Genomic DNA, 12332 nt, shown 5'->3' on the forward strand with positions numbered 1-12332 from the left:
TTGAGAACACCGAGCAAATAAAATAATTCCACGTTAAATGCTGAAATTTGATTAAATTTCAGAAACTTGTACGTTTTGTATTTCACAAAATGCATTTTACTTTTATAATCACTTTTACGATTTTTTGTTACGCAGGTTACGAACGCTGCGGAACGAATTCACTGTTTTGTCCGTGAGTAATCGTTTTTTGTTTTTTTTTTTTTTTTTTTGTAGACAGTTTTTCTACACAATGTTCATCAAAAAGTATGTGCCGCGTGGAAAGAGAATAGGGTGTAGTTTGTATTTTATGCTTTTTACGCCAATCTGTGTAATTGTGCTTCAAAAATTGCAACAGGTCAATTATTTACTTTTGTTTCGCTGTTCGACTCTTCGCGTAATACTCCAGTTGGTTTAATCAAAAGAGCAAACAAAACGATACGCGTTATTTCATTAAAAAAAAATGGCATAAAACATTTTTACGAGTTTTTAATTCTTCTAGGTCTATAGATTTCGAAGAATTATTATAATTTTAGAAATTTTTTAAAATTTATGCATTCTGGTCGTAGACGATTGTAAAGAACTGTTTCATTGAATTTCAAGAAGAATAAAAGACATTAATAGTGGACATGTTGCGACGTTCGCTGACACCTTTCGAAATTTAATGCGAGAAACGCGATGGCGGTGATTGGTTTGGATTCGTGCGACGAGTATTGCTCGCGTGGTTAACGTAGCATTCACTATAGCAGTGGTTCTCAAACGAATATTAAAAAAAAGAAAATTTCTCGCGAATCCATAAGAATTAAATTATTGTCTCGATATACAACTGTGCTAAATATCATCGAAAGCAACTACTGAACATTTTTAAGGTTAGCTTGGCTACCCTGAATTTGAACGAAAAATTGGATTAACTTTTACGTCACTCTGATACAAATATATCGTGATATGAAAGAGAACATCGACAAAATGTAATTGGAAAAAGTCAAAAGAGATTACGAGAACAAAATAAAAATCGCATGAATTTGTCAAAAAAAAAAAAATTTTTATCTTGACAGCGAAGAAATGCGGATGTATGTGTTTTGGATTTAATCGACATCAAATATCGAATACGATGCAATGTAAATGTTGATATGGCATTTAGTAACGTACAGGAAGTGTAGGAAATCGGAATGATGTAAATCGGCTTACAGACCTATACGTGTTTCCATTTATATTTCGAAAATTGCTGATACCTTAAACACGAAAGCTTATCCGGTGTACATATGTGTACATGAACTGATTTCATTATATTGATATATAAAACGAATTCAGGGGAAAACGTTCCATATGTTTGTTAATATGCAGGAAAATCGGACCGCTATTATTGAAGGGGCGGTGTTCCGGTTAAGTGCTAATTGGCAACTGATTCCATTAACTAAATATTATTGACCTCGCATTTACATTACAATTTCAATAATAATTTTGCCTACAATATATATACACACACTAGGAAGACACTTGATAAACAATTTGATTTTTTTTTATTTGTTTTTGTTGATTTTTAAAATCTAATTTTACTTGTTAATTTACAGTTTCTATAAAATTTCCACAAAAAATAGTATTTGACGAGAAATTATATCTATTTTAACAGAAAGAAAAGTCTATTGGATTACGTGTTTAAAAAAAAAAAATATGTAATGGAAAGTCGAATTCGATTTTATTTTACGAGAGTTTCAACTTCTGTATATGTAACTCCTTGAAAACGCACGGCGGAACTTTTACATCAGCCTAATGCCTGTTTGAAAGTTTTCCATATTCCTTTCCATACAAAGACACGAACGAAGGAGCCAGCGATTCCAGCGGAGGATGGAATTTGAAAACTTGAAACTCGTTTCGCGCGTACGCACTGTGATTCTTCTACCTGGTCTTACGTTTCATCGAATAACAGGACAATTTATCGTAATTTTTATTGCAGAAACGACGGGTTCGAATTAAAATTACTCGAGCAAGCAATTTTTTCATTTTTAAATAAGAATATTACATATATAGACCTATAAATAATATGAACAATTTGGGACGATTTTATTTTTATTTTTAGCTTGCTCGAGTAGGACTTTTATTGAAAATATACATTTTACTTTTCGCCTTAAACCATCATCAATATGTTAATACGAACTGCTAATGCAAAGAATTAATATTCAAAATTAGTTATTCGAGCAGATGAATATTCATTGACAAATAAATATTATCTGCATACATAAACGTTTTCCATCGCTAAATCGGTCATCTTCAAATGTATAATACAAATTTCACGTACGATTATAGAAAGTATTTTATGTGAAATTAATGTAGTATGCAAAGATTGACAAATTCAATGGTGGAAAACGTTTATATTTAAAGTAATCTTTGTCAATGAATGCACGCTTGTTTTACGGCCAAATTGGAATGTTTATTACAAAATCTACTAAGGGAATGTTTTACAAATGTAATTAATATCGCCTTCGCAAAGACGCAATTATAATTATAACGATAAATTCAATCTTCCGAATGCCATTAATTTCAGTGAGCAAATATACAAATAATAAATAAATTGAAATGATTCCACACAACAGTAACAAGTATTCAGAACCATTGTAACGTTCGTTACCGAGAAGAACCAAAATTTCCGGACGAAACGTTCAAATATACGCGTTTAGAAACACGTTTAGGGAATCACTAGGAATAAATTTTGAGCAAATCACTAGAAACTACTACACAACTTTATGGTCCAAGCATTTTACTATCGCAATCTTGGATCGAGCCTCGGGCTCAAGTTTGACGCAGTTCAGAAACTTTCGAGATTACGAGCAATCGAACGTGGAGGATACACTTTCGCGATCAGGTTCCATCTGGTTCGAATTTTTGTGGCCAAGACCCATGGCTGGCTGCTCTTCGTTTCGATAACCTGTCCTATCCTATGAATTAAACACGGAAAAATCGCAAAGAATCGCAAAGAACATGTAATAATATCCAAAAAAAAAAAACAAGTTTAACAGAGGTTCTAACAGTTCTTCTTATTACCCCTATATTCGGTTGTATTTTGTTTTAAGATTTTTAAAAACATTTTGAACCCCTAAATTAAATCAGGACTAAACGTCTAATAGAGACGAAAGTTTTGTACAAAGAATATTCGTAAAAGTATATAGGATTGTTGGAAAATGAACTTAAAAGGATCTTATTTCGCGCGAAAAGGACTCTGCACAGATATGATGGAAAATGGCCCCCGGTTAAATTAGCTGAACTGTTGATATGATGTAGTTCATTATGTCTTGAATGGGCCCCAAGCTCGTAAATTGAACAGTTTCTTAGATACCGGGAGATCAAAAGTCAATAATAGTGCGCCTTATTCTAGACTGTTGTATTTCTTTCTTAAAGTAACAGATTTATTTATAATAACATACACAAAAAAAAAACTTAACTAAACCCTTAACAAATATGCAACACTCTTTCTTTCTTCTCCAGTCTCTTTTGTTCTGCGTAACTCCTTTGTCTTCAAGATATACACAGTATTCCCCTCACTCATCATCACTACCAACCTCACTCAACCAAATCACCACCGATGTCATTCACAGGAGATTATCCCCTATTCTAGACTACCACGTTTGAGCATATTCGAGTGTAAGAAGCACTGTTGTACACTGTCCATTTATTTGACCCCTTAAAACTCAATAATAGTACTGTGGGCCCCTAGACCCCCCGACCCCCTGCCCAAAAAGACCAAAAAGATGATGACGATGAATTACAGATTGACACTTCGTTGGTGGATAACAGCCTTAGAAGACTAAAAGTTTATTCACAATTTCGTAATTGTACCAAATTGGAACATCAAACATCATGAACTGGAACTAGAAAAGGAAGTAATGAATGGTTACTACTGCACAGTCAATCAGGTGCCAAAACATTGGGTACATGCGCACATATTGCAAGTGTTTTAAGGTTTTTAGGTTTTGCTCGTCATCAAAGCCAAATATTCGGATGACAATCTTCTAAATGCGACCAGAGATGCCGCTAATGGAGACCATCAAGACACCTTTTTGGCGTTTTTTTATTCTCACTCCTGAATGGGAGTCAGAGGGCCAGGGGGTTAGGTCTGGGTTAGGGGTCAAAGAGTAATATTTAAGGGCTCAAAGCATTACTATTGGGGTTTAAGGTGTCAAATAAATGGACAGTGTACAACAGTGCTTTTTACACTCAGCTATGCTCAAACTTTTGATCCCTCGTATCTCGGAAACTGTTCAATTTACGAGCTTGGGCCCATTGGAACTTTTCATCAAGACATAGTGAACTACATCATACCAAAATGAACTACATCATATCAAAATGAACAACATCATAACAAAATTCCTTTGTCCAACCATTAACCTTTTCCCCGATTCTTTCGAATTTATCTAGGAGCAAATATTAGAATCTACTGGGTGGTCCAGAAGAAAAGACACATTCTCTCGATACGCTGCGATAGTTTGAGCGCGTTATCGAGGTTTGTTCCGCGTATTTCAAAGGCCAATTTATGGGGATGAAAATCTGTTACGTTCCCAAACTATGCAGAACACCAATTCAGCTCTATTTAAATTGTATGGAAGGGCTACTTGTCTCGCGGCCAATCCAATTAGATCTTCTACCTGCTGGAAATTATGGGATTTCAGACTGCTCTGGGTCATTGGGTTTCGATCGGCTCGAGAATACTTCTGATTGGACGTGCGCTCGTCTCGCGGCCCCCTTCTAATTCAGACTGGAGGAGATACATCGATTCCACCTTCACCATGGTATTATTGAAACTGTTTTCAAAGGGTTCCGCAGCCGAGCAACGAATTGCACGAGACGTAATCGACTTTCCACGTGACTGCTGATGAGATCGATTCAATGACACGATCGTTAACCCATCTCGAAATTAGACAAAATTCTTATCTCGTTCGAATTTCAATTCGAATAATCCCCGTTCACTGTTCGACGAAAATGTTCACCCTTCTAAAATCTACTTTGAATCGAGGAATCACCTTCACGATCGTAAGCAATATTAATTTAAATAATTCACTATTTATCATGGGTCATCTACGACCCGGTGTTTTCAATTTACTCGTTAACCAAAGTCAATCGAATATTCGAATAGAGTATTCTATGGGATCGAAGTTCTCGTTTTCGAACTCGTAATCGTTCGATATATCGATGGAACAATTGATTCTCGACCTCACGTGCCCATCGAATCAGCTTCCACGAGCGCTTGGAAAAGTTTCTCGTTATTTTTCCTTCGCCTTAATATCGATGGTGGTTGGAGGGGGGGAGCGAGGGGGAGGGGAAAAATGAAAATTTCGTCGGAACGGTTCAACTTTCACAGAGGGTCGGTGAAACTTTCTCGCCCCCTCCGACCATCACATTAGTGGCTTAATAAAGTGGAAGGCTACGTGTCGACAAACAGAGCGGAGAACGAGAAGCACCGTTACATCTACGTTTGACAGGCTTCGTTTCTGTCAGACATCGTGCTTGTTCCTCAATTTTTTCGGACAGTGTTTCGCCGGTGTGCGGTTTTCACGGACGGCGAAACTTTCGGGTGGATAAACGTTCGACGATTATTTCTTTTTGGGGGGGGATCGCGAGAGACGTGGACAGGTGTCAACGAAATGAAATGAAAAACGCTCCGCGCCAGTGGCTCTCAACCTGTAACCCCACGACGGATCTCAGAATTCTTATTTTAAGTAAAAGTTACGAAAGTGATATAATTAAAATGTTCGTAGTTCAACAAAAAAATATAATATTCAATACACCTGGGATAAACTATGTAATTTAAAAATTAAAAATTTTAAAAAATTAGGTAAATAAAATGAAATGAAAAACGCTCCGCGCCCAGTGGCTCTCAACCTGTAACCCCACGACGGATCTCAGAATTCTCCTTATTTTGAGTAAAAGTTACGAAAGTGATATAATTAAAATGTTCGTAGTTCAACAAAAAAAATATAGTATTCAATACACCTGTGATAAACTATGTAATTTAAAAATTAAAAATTTTTAAAAATTAATTAAATAAAATGAAATGAAAAACGCTCCGCGCCAGTGGCTCTCAACCTGTATCCGAAAACACGAAGGATCTCAGAATTCTCCTTATTTTCAGTAACAGTTACAAAAGTGATATAATTAAAATCTTCCTAGTCCCACAAAAAATATAGTATTCAATACACCTGGGATAAACTACGTAATTTAGAAATTAAAAATTTACAAAAATTAATTAATTGAAATTTTACCCACGACAAAATTAATTTAGTTTTAGTATTGGTTTTGTGTATTGTTTCGATGAAGGAAATATGAAGGTTCGATGGAATTTTAATGGAACGTTTTGGACGAGCAAATTTTTCTGAAGTAGTTCTCAGATATATCGGGGGGGAATAATAATAATCGAGTTCCATTCCGGTGGATCCGTCGGAAGTTTTCCTTTATCGAGGCCACGCGGAAGCAAACTTGAGAAAAATTGTTCCATCTGATTTGTTCTACTTTCGAAGGGAACGAAGAAACCGGCCGGTACCAAAGAAAGGGGATAAATCTGTCTCGAACAGCGATCGTGAAATTTAAAAGAATTCAGGCGTTTCTTGGAAATTAGTTTCAACCGGTGACGAGTCGAATATACTTTCGTTGGGATATGAAGAATATTAGGTATTCAAGTTTCCATCGATGGAAAGGCGAATCAACAATGTGGCGGTCTTTAATAAAGGCCTTGCTTAATTAAAATGTGCAAATTTTCACGATGAATTCCTATTAAGATTTCGTATCTATATGAAATGAATCCTTCATTGAACGAGAGTAACAGTTTCAATTACCTATTCTATTATATACTATTATATACTATTCTATACAACCAGAGAGCAATATAAAAATTTAAAAAATCTGAAGGCTACTTTTCGATGAACTTACGAATCAAAGATACGCAAAGAATAATTTTAAAAATAATAATAATAGCGTCTTTTTAATTTGTATTTTCAATATCGATTCGATTTGCTCGATTAAATTGATTTTTTTTTTTTTGTATTCAGCGTGGGCGATTTTGGCGCCAAATTGAGGACGGTCGTTCAAAGCGACATTTATCACGGTTAGGCTTGTTCGTCTGATGGGTACTTCGTCGAGCGAAATCTCGGTTTCTGGCTAAAATTTCAAAGTAATTGCCATCCCTTTCATGTTGGTAAATTCAACCGCACTTTAATAGTATGACATGTTGCGTGTGTCAAGATAACCGGTTCAGTGGTTTAGCTGCTACCACTTTGGATTAGTACTGCGGCTTTCTCGTTTGTCGAATTACTGGGATTACCCAGATTACACGGATCGTACAAGTACGATACGTCTAATACGAGTTATTCCACGCATATCTTACTGCCGGAGATCGTCAGCGTTTAATCGATTAATTAAATTAAACGCCGCATCCTAGGGCCTGACAACTGAAAATCAGTCTTCGTCGAAAATCCCTCGAATATTCAACGATCTCGCGCCGTGCAAAATATCAAATACCCCCTCCTAAATCTCGTGTAATAACTTCTTAAGAAAAATAACCACGGACGTATATTTGAGAGAGAAAAAAGGAAATTTACGGTGAAAAAAAGTAATCAGGAAAATACGAGCGTGGACGAAGCTCATTCTTTTACACATCTGGGCAGAATTCACTGGAAATAATGCAGAAACTCGGGGGACACCAAGAACCGCTGCTTGTGTATTTTTAAAAGGCGAGAAAGGATCGTGACTTTGGCCAATTATGCTTTGCTATTCCAAAAAAGAAATATTGCTAAAGAATGTGGCGCGAGTCAGGTGGCAGTAAACAAGGTTTTAAAGGAAAAAAGAGGGGCATGGAAAGGCGGAATGCGGAGGACAAAGAAAAATCGCGATGAAGCTTGCTTTAATCGGAAAGCAAAATAAATTCTGGGGGAAAGTAGTTTAGATTTACGAACATTCTGGTCTTTCTATTATCTCTCATTATATACAGGGTGTTCGGCCATCCCTGGGAAAAATTTTAATGGGAGATTCTAGAGGCCAAAATAAGACGGAAATCAGGAATATCAATTTCTTGACTTAGGCTCCGTTAAAAAGTTATTAACTATTCAATTAGAAAAGTACAAATCATTCTGAAAAAATTATTTTCGGTTGCAAGGGTCGATTATAATCATTTTTGGTCATTACACATAACCTCGAAATCCTACGCATTTTCGAGAAATAAAATTTCTTGCTGGAAATACAATGTCTGACCATGACATTACGATTTCCCTGAAATTTCGAAAAGTTTCAAGTCATTCTGGAAAAATTATTTTTAGTTGCAGGGTTCAATTACAATCATTTTTGGAGAATAGACATACCCCCGAAATCTTATTCACTTTCGGGGAAAAAATTCAGGAAAGTGGAGAAATTTTTCGACGAGATTAAAAAATATCAAATCCGTCTACAAAAATTATTTTCGGTTGTGGGGGTCAATTACAATCATTTTCAGTCAATAGACATAACCTCGAAATCCTACCCACTTTTGAGTAAAAAATTCCTTACCGAAAATACAATGTCTGACTCTGACATTTCGATTCCCCTGAAATTTCGAAAAGTTTGAAATCATTCTGGAAAAATTATTTTCGGTTGTGGGTGTCAATTACAATCATTTTTAGTCAATAGACATAACCTCGAAATCCTACCCACTTTTGAGAAAAAAATTCCTTACCGAAAATATAATCTGAGGCCTGAAATGGTTCCCCGAAATGTCAGGCGAATCTTTGAAACATCATAACTTCTGAACAGATTGGAGGATTTTGATGTTTCAAAATGCAAACAACGCGTATTTTATTGAAGAATATATGGAAATTCCAAAAATATTCGTAAAGTTATTCCTTGACCCCCCAAAATGAGAAAAATCCCATAAAAATGGTCCAATTTTCAAACAGCCATAACCTCTACAATAGTGAATATATTGCATTGAAATTTTGGAGGGAAGTAGAGTTCATGAATACCTACAAAAAAGTATTACACAACTGTTTTGTAGAGGGTCAAACAAAATTACTAAAAATGGAAAACGAATTTTTAAGAAAAATTTTTCGGCGAAAAAAAATATTTCAAATCGTTGTAAAAAAAATTATTTTCGTTTGCGAGTGTCAATTACAATCATTTTTGGTGAATTGATATACCCTCGAAATCTTATTCAGTTTCGAGAAAAAAATTCAGTATGGGCGGAATTTTAAACGTTAATAACTTCTTAACGAAGCCGCCATCAACAAATTATTATTCTTGATTTTCGTCTTATTTTGGCCTCTAGAATCTCCCATTAAAATTTTCCCAGGGATGGCTGAAGTTTATTTCCTTTTCATTCTCAATTTAAAAAGAATAATTAACATTGAATCTTGAATTATCTGCATATAATTCATGAAAAAATCCTCTCTGCACTTTTCTAAATTTTTACGACACTAAAATTAAGAACGAGAAGAATATTCAAAAAAATAATTTTCATCACGAGGAAACGAACACCGTGAAAAATTGCTAATAAACTAATTCGTCTCGTCACCAATTAACAGTGCGTTAACGTTGGAATGGAAGGTTGAAGTACTCACGAGTGACGTTGAGAATGATGTGTTGAACGTTATTGCACTTGTGATTCACCGCCAAGTAAGTGGCTTCGCATTTATAGAGTCCCTCGTCTTCCAGCTTCACTTCCGTGATCTTCAAGAAAGTCTTCGACGAGTTGGTGGTGTACTCTATGTCCGACCTAAAACAGAAAGTCAGAGAAACGAATGAAGCAACTGTAACATGACAATTAAATCTGCGAAATACAAAAGATACGACGGAATAGACATTTTTTCGATTACTCTACGAATCAAAATAGTTTGAATAGCGACAACAATCAGTTGGGCGCGTGGTCCTAGGCAGAGCTTACTGCCAGCAATACATTATATTTCGAATCCTATTAACACCGGATAATTAATAGAACAATGAAACGGATCGAACTATTCGTCGTGCCGCTGAATTGATATTATTTTAGTCGATAAGGAAACAATGGCGTTTAAATTAATACGATACCATCGGAGAAACTATTAGGAGAGTGTTCAACTATAGTGCAGCAAACACGAAATTCTTACGGTTTATTATGGGGGACTAAATTCTTATTCAATTGTTCCTCGTGTTTCTCGAGATGAAACCCAGGTCACCATCAGTTTCAACAAACGGGATACTAAAATACAATGAAATACGATGAAACCTTTTTTATTATTGGCTATTTACTAATTTTACTATTATATTTGTGCTTGAAACGAGACTGAACTAAGTCGCGTTTGGTCTCATTTTAATTAAAAATGACCTTACAAATACAAAGTTTAGAATAAAACACTAAAAATTTAGAAACTACGATTGCTCGTCTTTTTTCAAATTTAAAAAGAAAATATGCAATTATGTAACTCGACGAGAGTAACGAAATATTGTGTAACGTCTCTACCAATTCTCGAAGCGTTTATTGATTTCTATAGTATCCGAAAAGTAAGATAAATGAACTTGGAAGGTTTCTACTCGAGTCGCGGGAATAATTCCAGCCTGACTGTAGAATACGGAATAAACACCACGCTATTGTCACCTGGTTTCCCTTGCAATCGAAGCATCGGGTGTTCCGCGTTTATGTCGCCGTTGTAGTTTCAGTTTGTTAGCACGAAAGCTTAGTCGAAGCTGCGGCATGTATCCCGTGAGCGATGTAATACGCGAATGGCAATGATAATTGTTATTAACTAGTGCGTTTGTTCATTAATACGATACATCTCTGCTGATTGCAGAAACGATACAGGCACCCGGGTGTACAAATATGTTCAGCCGTATGTAAAACAGTTTCCACGCGTTTCTCCACCCAGGATCTATTTATCGACGAAACTTTACGCTTCCAGCAATTTTTTTGCTACGCATCGTGGCCTTTTTCGAATTAATTTCGAAATCATCGAGTCCGTTAGTGAGCATCTGAATATTGAATTTTCAATCCTTTCGAGGAGATGTTGGTTTTACCAGAGAAAGACTCCCACCAACTTCGGTTTTATGGAAATCAAACAAAGTTACAGTACATATCTTGAATATTGAAATTTTGAATTTTTTAATGTTTAGCAAATATATCCTGAATTTGATTCACGATACAAATGGATTGAATCCGTCCTTATTCGTCGTTTAGTAGCTGCATAGAATTTATTAATTATCCCATTTCATGCAGTTTCAGTCGGAAGGTTGTTCGAGAATAGCCTTTCTGGTTAGCGAAGTTGCGATTGCGAAACATTTCCTGGTTTGAACTTATTGTCTCCATAAAGCTGAAATCGCCCACAAAGGATTAAATCCGTTTTAAATTGCTATGGCGCTTAAGCCATACTCGAAATTTAATGAGCTTCGAATGGAGATAGAACAGCGTAATACCACGTAGTAAATAGGAAGTACAATAAAACTGAAACGAGTCTTCAATTTTTTTTGCACCGGAGTAACGACTCTCAGACGCCACCTAATTTACCGTAATTATTCCTCGTTCGGGGAAAACGAACTCGAGATTCAAACGTATCTCGTGGAAATCTAAGATCTGTTTACCGAGGTCGAAAAATTCTACCAAATTACAATATTTGGCCCATCCGTGAACAATTTCACTAAATTACATTTTCATAACTTTCCTCAATTTGGGAGAACGAGACTGAGATTTAAATAACATTTTTCATAAAATGTCCCGAGTTTGTCGTTTAAATTTTTTAAACGGCTGAAAATGTTTTCCAAAAATTGTGCAAATAGAATTTCATATATTTTCCTAACCGAGTAAAATAAACTTTTAACGATGCATCCTGTAAAATATAAAAATACATTTTCGTTCGGTGAATTAAACGCTCATTTTCCTGGATTGGGAAAATCACACTGAATTGCAACACTTTCTACGATTATCAAAATTACACCGAACCACGACACGTTAATGATCGCGGAAAATTACACGAAATTACATTTTCCTCGTTCGGGAAAATTACTACTCCTAATCTTACATTCTTGCGATTCGAATTTTACAGATTTTTCCACAAAATAATTTATAGTAAAAACAAATTTTTCACTACAGGGTACATATAATATTTCAAAAGAAAAACATACGAAAATCGTTTAGAAAATAATGCTCGTCGTGCCATAATTGAACAGTTCTCCTTTGAACGGAATGTATTTTCTCTCGAATGTCTCATTAAGAAATTTCAATCGCCTTTGAAACGAACGTTCGATTTTATCCTTTATAACGCACAAAGACAATTATTTGTTTCCTGAAAAGCACCTAATTAAACCTTTTTGCTCCAACGAAATTACTCTCTATTGGGAGAGTAAAATTTCCTTGAAATAATATTCGTTTGCACGTCTGT

At 35.5% G+C, this 12332-nt stretch overlaps 1 protein-coding gene across 3 annotated transcripts in view; it reads right to left on the reverse strand.

Annotated features, from left to right (window-relative positions):
- LOC122397473 overlaps window positions 1-12332 on the reverse strand; it is a 484513-nt gene that overhangs the window by 120197 nt on the left and 351984 nt on the right. For all 3 annotated transcript variants that reach the window (XR_006259108.1, XR_006259107.1, XM_043396627.1), the window contains exon 3: window positions 9546-9700. Coding sequence is in view for 1 of the 3 variants with exons in the window: in XM_043396627.1 (XP_043252562.1) it covers window positions 9546-9700 (155 nt within the window). In the remaining 2 variants the exon portion in view is untranslated. The remainder of the gene's footprint in view (window positions 1-9545; window positions 9701-12332) is intronic.

The sequence above is a fragment of the Colletes gigas genome, unplaced genomic scaffold, assembly GCF_013123115.1.
Source record: "Colletes gigas isolate AHSC1104 unplaced genomic scaffold, ASM1312311v1 Colletes_gigas_Sc00009, whole genome shotgun sequence".
Classification (NCBI taxonomy): Eukaryota; Metazoa; Arthropoda; class Insecta; order Hymenoptera; family Colletidae; genus Colletes; species Colletes gigas.